Raw genomic sequence first — 8,475 nt, 5'->3', positions numbered from 1 at the left:
AAAAAAGTCGCTAGGTTTGTCAGTATGAATATTCTATGGGAAAAAAGCCGCTAAAAGCATCTGAAGGTTGCTAAATCTAGTGCTAAAGTCGCGCTCGTGTGTGTGAGACGCAGGAGCTGATGGCAGGGGGCGGTGGATATTTGTGGCGGTCAGTGTGGATATTGTGGATGAGTTCTTCTGTGTCATCACGTTCTATTAGTTCTACATCTTCAGTTTCGGAACTTTCACACTTAGTAACACATACAGCTGTTCCCTCACCACAGTGCAACAGTGAAAAGGGACTTTTTTCAAACAGTGTCGCGTTCCGAACGTTGTTTAAGCGACATACACCGATATTGCGGTATTTTAAAAATTCATATCATAACAAAAATAAACACCGGTATTCGGTATGAACCGGTATACCGCCCAGCACTACTTGCAAGTATTCATATGAAACACGGTACACATATAGATCTCATTATATCTCGAACAGTTTGGCCGTGGCGATGCGATGAAATTATGGCAAGAAATGAGAAACAGGATGTGTCTAATAACTGTTGCACACATTGTCTGCTTTTGATGAAACTTCAGCGGTTTATTCGCTGTATGAGGCCGATCACATAGATCCGACTATTATGACTGAAAGTTATAGCGCCACCAACTGGCAGCAGGAAGTGTGTCATTTTCAAAATGCTTTGAATTCAGCATCTTATTTTTACTTGATTTTCTTCAAACTTCACCAGAATAATGCCAATGCCAACATGGTAGATGCAAAACTGGGAAGGGATTATTGATATCTTATATACTGTTACCATGGCAATGCACCAAACTTTAACATTTCTTTCCTGTGTTTTTGAGGCAGATAACATGCTTAGAATTTCATGAAACTCAACACACACATCAGTATTAATGATAGTTAGACACTGGCAAAAGCTCATAAATGGGCATGGAGCAGGCACTCTATAGCGCCACCTTTTGACAAAAGTTGGGGGGTTCGTTTTTCCTACAGTCACCAAACTCGGTACTTTTATTGTTCTCATCAAGCCGGACAACTTTCTAATTTACAGTCATTAGCTACGACTAGCAGGAAGTCTGCTATTTTGGTTTGAATGTGGGTTTTTGGAAAAATCATGCTGTGAATTAATGCATACTCCTCAGAGGAGAATTATACTATAAACACCAAACTTTGTCTACATGATGCCAAAACATTGAAGAAACTAAATTGCAAACGGATTTTGGATATCTTGAACGGTGTGTTGCCATGGTGATTTATTAAAATAACAGCAAAAAAAGGAAACAGTAATTTTCTTAAATCTTTAAAGTGCATTATCCAAACTCTTCAAATCTTTTTACATATGAACAAGTCATTCTTAGGAAACATGCTTAGTTTCATAAATGTATCATGCTCAGGAGCCACCAAAAAATTTAAACTATCAGAGAATTTAACAGACAGATGAATACCAAGGATGACCACCGGAGGGAGTCATAGGATAAGAAATCTTCTAATCCTGTTCAGATCATCTTCAGTGTATCAGAAAGAAAAAAATTATGCATAGAATCAGTTGATATGTACTGTACTCTCAGTATACTTTTACATAATTATTGTAGAAATGCTTATAGAACATTAAAATCATTTTTAAAAATCATTAAAAGTTTAATATATCCTACCCTCACTCACTGATAGGATAATAAATCTTTTAAGTCTTACGCTTTACTGCTCAGTTCAATTAATTAGAATAAGAAACAAATACATAAAATAAGTTAATATGTACTTTATTGGTAATATAGATTTATATAATTATTTCACAAATGCTTATAGATCATTAAAATAATTTTCAAAAAAGGTTATACATCATAAAAAGTGTTGGTAACAATTTACAATAAGGTATCTTTGGTTAACATTAGTTAATGCATTGACTAACATGGACTAACAATGAACAAAATATTTTTACAGCATTTATTAATCTTTTTAATGTTATTTAATAAAAAATATTCATGTCCATATTAATTCACAGTACATAAACTAATTTTAAAGACACAACTTTAAATTTTAATAATGTATTAATACATTTTGAACTTAATATTAATTAACATTAATAGCTATATAATTATTGTTCATGTTAACTGATATATTTAATGTTAACAAATGAAACTGTATTGTAAAGTGTTACCAAAGTTTTAAATATTGTTCTCTTTCTTTCTCTCTCTCTCTCTCTCTCTCTCTGTGTGTGTGTGTGTGTTTCACATTCTTGATTTTATAGTGTAACCCTTTCATTGCTGTAACCCTTAAATCCAGACTGCCAGAGGGTTATTGTAAATGCACGTACACGCTGTGCACTATTTTCTTGATGCCACCGGGGTGGCGGTTGCACTGATGGCTTGGGCCCGTCATCGCTGCTTGCAGCTATATTTACCCTTGTGTTTCTGGCTGCAGTTGGCTTCATCTGACCTGTCCTGACAGTTTGGCTGGCCGTCACACACGGAAACGGGTAGCAAACAACGACCACTGTCACACATGAACTCTTCTCTGGAACAGCTCTCTGATCGCAGACAGAAAGAAAACTTTAGTACATACAAACAGAAAAATAACACACCATGTGACACATTATTATAATCTGTGATCAGAATATCATAGTTATATTCACTGCTTGCTGCTCTTTAATTTGCATTTGCATCACATTTATAAATTCTAAGGAAAAAATAGTATTATTTGGCTAAACCACATTATTATTGCATATGAAGTTTTTAAAATGAAGTCTATTTCATTATTGTCACCCTACAATACAGACTGCTATCCACAAATATAGAAGCGTCGGTAACACTTTAGAATACTGTTCCATCATTAATGAATAACTACACAAGAACACATGAGTAACACAATATTAGCACTCTCGTAACTACTAGTATTTAACAAGAAACTCTGATTATTGAATTATTATTGGTAGTTCACTATTAACTAATCAGTAACTACTATTTTTTCATACCTCCCCAAGAACTACTAAGAACTACTGTATACAGGTTCATAATTAATATGAATAATGCATAATGTATAATTAATTCTAAAGTGAAGGTCATGGTAACCCACTAGTAAGGACTCAAGTATTACCAAATTCTTCTAAAGGAATTACTAATTTTTTTGGATCAGTATTCTAAAGTGAAGATCATGATAACTCTCTAGTAATTACTGAAATCATTGAATACTTTTGAGGTTTTTGTAAGTTTCTGGTTAGTAATTAATTTTGCTTGATTTGGTAACACTTAACCGATTATTAGTGGGTTACCATGATCTTCATTTTAGAATTAATTATACATTATGCATAATTCGCATGAATTATGAAGCTGTACACAGTAGTTCTTAGTAGTTCTCCAGCATATATGAAAGAAATAGTAGTTACTGATTAGCTAATAGTGAACTACCAGTTTCAACTGAGCGCCATTACTTAATAAATCATTAACCAGAGTTTCTTGTTAGTTAATAGTAGTTACTAGAATGTTAATAGTGCATTATTCATTTGTTCCTGTGCAGTTATTCATTAACGATGGAACAGTAGTCTAAAGTGTCTTCCATAATATTATTGCCTGTGCTTTAAACTATGAAAAGAAACATGATGTTCTGTTTGTTTCAGTTTTACTTACTCTGTCCAGGTAATATAGAATGATACTGTGCAGTGAAGCCATTTCCGCCAATACTCCCGTCAGAATGAAAGGACACCAGCACGCTGCTGCTGTTTGTGTTCAGTGTAGGTGGAGCGACGCTGCCACAGAATCTAGGAAGAACTGAATCTTAATTATTCACAGTGCCAAGAACAGCCCTGTACAGCAAAAGTATTAAATAACTCCGTTGTTTCTATACATGCAGTTTCACAAAAACTCCATAAGATACATGTTTAAGAGGTCATGTTGTGAATTTTTACAAGCCAAGACACACATGAGATGTTAACCATTGATGGTTTGCTCATGGAGCTATTACTATTGTTCTGGAACAATATGTATTGATCATTGAGAACCACTGATCTGGAGTATATGTAACAGTTATTTTTTATCTGTTTAATTTTCTTGAAAAAAAGACTTTCTCAAGATCACAAAAGCATAACAAAATATTTAAAGCCAATATACTTAAAGGGATAGTTCACCCCAAAATTAAATTTCTGTCATCATGTTATGAATGAATAAATATGATACGAGCGGTTTAATTATTGTGAGCAATATGATCGCTTTAGGCTTTAATTGTCACGGTGCGTACGGGGAGATGAAGCGAGGACTCAATTGCAGGAGAAATGGTTATTTATTTTAATAATGAAAATGAAACAAAAGCAAACTCAAACCACCCCGAAGGGGAAAAACAGACAAGCAGACTCAAAACTGCACTCCATGCAGACATAACACACACACAATGAGAAATGACGGATCAGCACAGGATGACAGACACAAGGAGAATAAATAGGAACCAAACGAGGAGGCTAACGAGGGAGACACAGGTGGAGCAACTTAAACAATAACGAGGTAACAAGATGGGAGGGGCCAGACAATAGAAAGGAGAGAGCACATGGCAACAGACAAACACAACACAAGCCATGTGCTCCCAGAACACAGTCATCTGGTGGCCCTCCTGGGCACACCCGCTGAAGACTGTGACATTAATCACATATTCATATGGATTCGCTTTTTTTGCTTATTTTGCTTATGTTCACCTGTGTCTTGTTTAGTTTCTCATTTACTCCGGTGGTTCTCCCTTTGGTTTTGTTGGTTATGATCTTGATGTTTTTAGTTGAAGGATTTGTATTTTTCACTGTCAGTAGTTGTGTATGTAAATTAACAATGTGTAGTCTTTTTTCATGTTATCTGCACGAAAATATTTCCATTTATTTCTCAACAAAAAATTAGAAGGATGATGCAAAATGCACCAGCTGGTAAATCTCTGAGAGCTCCAGGGCATTTGCTGAAACTACAGATCAGATACAGATCTAAGAGCAGCTTTCCAACGATAGAAAACAAAACATAGACCAAGTCCAGGGAAAACAGAAACACATCAAACAACTCACAGTGAAACACAGGGAAGCCAGGGCTTAGGGGTAACTAGGTTAACAGGACATAGGTGTGAACAATGTGGGAGTAATGAGGGAAACCAGAAGAACTACAAAAGGACTACAAAATGAGAACAGGAAACCAACCTCTTTTCAACAAACGAGTGCAAAACAACACTCCAAATAGGGAACATGTGACACAGAGGTTGTTTAACTGAATTAAAAACGAAATAAAATGTCAATCCAGACTGGCAGATGTTAGTGTTTGCATTTTAATCAAAGGCTTTTAAAACTTAAATGCCGCCCCATGTCAAATCTGATTGTCGTTTATGATTAAATAGGGTGAGCAAACCTTGTGACAGCAGATGTCTTCTCTGTCTCCTCTCTGACTTCTAGCCAGTCAAACAAGCAAGGAGAGGGTCCCTCGAGAGCCAGAGAAGACACATGTATCTGCAGGAGGAGCGGAGGAGACGCCCTGATCAGCCACACGCAGTGAGAGTCCGGGGGATACGGGCCGGGGTGATTGGGAGAGCTGAGCGTCCCCCAGGAGTCTGTCAACACGCCGCCACAGGCTGGAAAAACAGATGCAAAGCCATTTATATTGAACTGGCAGGTGAAAAAACATATGCATACAAAATAGTTAGTGCCATTTTAATTTACAATAGCATGCATTTGATTGTGGATGCTGTGTATGTTGATATACAATTAAACAGAGGCCCTGAAATATACAGTCAAACCAGTATTTATCCAGACGCCTTCAACATTTCGCACATTATCACAGTTTATTCGCTATAGTTTAGAAAATGGTAATAATATATGAGAAGAAACTGTGTCAGAACAAACTCATCTTGATAATATCAGATAACTTTGATAGAAAGGTATGTAATAGATTTTGTTGAATAGTTGTCAGCTGTTAAATTTAAGCACACAATTAGATAAAACCAATTTAGCTCAACTAATTACCAAGCAATGCTTCATTTTGTTCAGTCTGTGGTGTAAAAAGGTTGCATTAGCAATTAAAGGAAAACACTGAAGCAAAACATGTTCAGGTCAAAGTGTCTGAATAATTTCAATTTTACTGGTAGTCCACTGTATGAAGAAATTTTGGGTTTAATATATCAGTTTACTTTATTTTGCTATCCTCACTTACATAAATGAACTATAGTGTCCTGCACCCACTAATTAAAAAAATGATATCTGGTGTCTGAATAATTTTTGGTTTGACTGTATTTGGACACTTGAGTCACACTTAAAATGTCCCAATAAACTCAACCTTAAGTGCCACTTGGGTTGATATTTTGTAATGAAATGCAAAGGCAAAGTCGTTCGGGGTCACTTTATATGAAATGGTACATGCCGTCAGAAGAGCATGAACTGACCTGTAAAGAAGGTGCGCGGTGAGAGTATGGGATGAGGAGCAGTCGGACTCAGAGAAAGATTCGGTGAAGATCGGTCTCCAAACCCAGAGTCTAAAGGGAAAATCTCTCCTGTATTAGTCTGAACGTCTGTGAAAAGAAAGAGTAGAACAGTGACAGAGCTCATTTTCTCTCTTTTCTCTACTGCTAAATCATTTCCAAATTTGGTACATAACAGCTACGAGGTAAGAGTCAAAATTAATTCAAATAATAATAATAATAATAATAATAATAATAATACCCGTCAATGAAGCTAATAGCTGCAAAGTTTTAAAGGGTTTTTTTGTGAGAGGAGGTAAATGGGCTACGGGCTCAATGGCCAAAGCAACTTATTTAAATAAAACAGACTTTTAGGAATGTTCTGGGACCTGTATGAAGCTATATTTGGCTAGTAAAAAATCACTTGTGTTGCCTTTGTGGCATTAAATAAAGGTACAGCAGCTGGAAAGCATCTTGCTTTTAATTGTGTTGACTTGTGGCGCACTTAACAGCTCTTGTGTGGCAAGTTGAATTGAAGGAGAAAAAACCTCATACAAAGAGACATCCAAGAGAATCGAAAGGGCTTTGCCAGACAACCAAAGAACCAGATTTGTACCAGCGTTGCTGCAGCCACAAAGCAGACTACTAACCACTACACAATTACAACAAACTAGCAGTCTGGAGCTAATCCCAAGATTTCCCTGAACACAAACGAGCCTCGTCATCTTTAGCTTGATCACAGCAAGGTAAAAGAAAAGTCTTGTCTGTGTGCTAAAGAGGCTGCTTGGTATTCAGTGGCAGAGTGGTAGCGTGCTGTGATCGTATAGTGGTTAGTACTCCGTGTTGGTTTCTCAGGATGGCAGAATATCAGAACTTGTCAGACCCATAAAAAAGTTAAAAATACAGGCCTGTAGGAGCACTCTTTGAAACTACTGTCTCATTCTTATTTTACAGTTTGCATTCTTTTACAGAATTTCAACAATTTCACCAAAACAAAACAGCAACACCAGACAGACGGAGTAAAAGAGTTTTGCTGACTCACGTCTGAGAACCAGGAGCAGAATGAGGCACAGCACCGCCACAATCAGCACCACACCGGCCGACACCATTATTGCCCCCTGACCAGCCAGCTGACCTCTTACAGTCACCAGACAGTCCCTGAGCACACTGTGGCCTTTATAAAGGACAAGACACTAAGCCAAAAATACAGCTTATGGACAATATAGATCAGATGCACTGCAAAGGCACCTAATTCTGTACATAATACAAATGCCTTATATAACGCAGTATTTATGCTAGGAATATCCAATATTAAATAGCCCTAAACATTGCTATGCACACTTACCTGCAGCTGGCGTTTTAGCAGGTTCAAGGTAGATGTCAATTTTGAAATGTCCTTTGGTTTCCTCATTTTCTTCATCAAGCTGGAAAACTGGGTTGCAGAAAACATTCTGTGAATATTAAGACAAAGGATTCATTTATATATAAACATAGATGATTGGTTGTGAGCCATCATTGAATGTATAATAATAATAATTTACCTCATATGCATCTGGGCTCTCAGTTGAAAGGTCAGAGTTCATCATCTTTGCGTTTAGAGAAACCATTCACACATGTTCAGTTATCAGAAATCCAGAGGAACGCTATTGATTCAGTCCTTTGGTTGTGATAATGAATTATTGTTATCCATAAAAGGAAATGCCTAGACATAATGGTAAAATAACAAAACAAACAAATAAATAAATAAAAAGTTGTTTTAAAATCCATTAAAGTGTGTGCATTGAATAGTAGAATATTTCAGTAGAATAGTAGATTCAGTAGAATATTCATTCATTAAATCTATTTATTTTTGTCTCTTATTAGTGCTATGATATTATGGTCCAGCATCTTGTGCTGCTGAAAGAAAGTGTCTGGTATTCGCTGTGGAACAGAACTTTCTTCCTAATATTCCCAAAGCCAAGTCAGCTGAGAGGATTGAGCTCCTTAATGATCCTGGTTTACACACACATTCCCAATCTCTCTCTCTCACTCACAGACATCACACACACACACACACACACACACACACACACACACAC

General features: G+C 36.6%; 1 protein-coding gene across 2 annotated transcripts in view; it reads right to left on the bottom strand.

The window, feature by feature from the left end:
* Positions 1–8,122, bottom strand: part of mfrp (membrane frizzled-related protein) — a 14,184-nt gene extending 6,062 nt beyond the window's left edge. The window contains exons 1-7 of one of the 2 annotated variants that reach the window (XM_016485619.1): positions 7,939–8,122; positions 7,743–7,848; positions 7,440–7,571; positions 6,383–6,508; positions 5,356–5,575; positions 3,616–3,746; positions 2,394–2,519 (exon numbers count right to left, since the gene is read on the bottom strand). In XM_016485619.1, the coding sequence (XP_016341105.1) occupies positions 2,394–2,519; positions 3,616–3,746; positions 5,356–5,575; positions 6,383–6,508; positions 7,440–7,571; positions 7,743–7,848; positions 7,939–8,004 (907 nt within the window). In that variant the 5' untranslated portion in view covers positions 8,005–8,122. Of the gene's footprint in view, positions 1–2,393; positions 2,520–3,615; positions 3,747–5,355; positions 5,609–6,382; positions 6,509–7,439; positions 7,572–7,742; positions 7,849–7,938 lie in introns of both variants that reach the window. The other variant, XM_016485620.1, reaches the window with a different exon arrangement.
* Positions 8,123–8,475: the final 353 nt, after the last annotated feature.

This window comes from Sinocyclocheilus anshuiensis, unplaced genomic scaffold, assembly GCF_001515605.1.
Source record: "Sinocyclocheilus anshuiensis isolate Anshui unplaced genomic scaffold, SAMN03320099.WGS_v1.1 scaffold501, whole genome shotgun sequence".
In the NCBI taxonomy this organism is placed as follows: Eukaryota; Metazoa; Chordata; class Actinopteri; order Cypriniformes; family Cyprinidae; genus Sinocyclocheilus; species Sinocyclocheilus anshuiensis.
The sequence above is the reverse complement of the archived record's forward strand: the minus strand, read 5'-3'. Positions and strand labels throughout refer to the sequence as shown.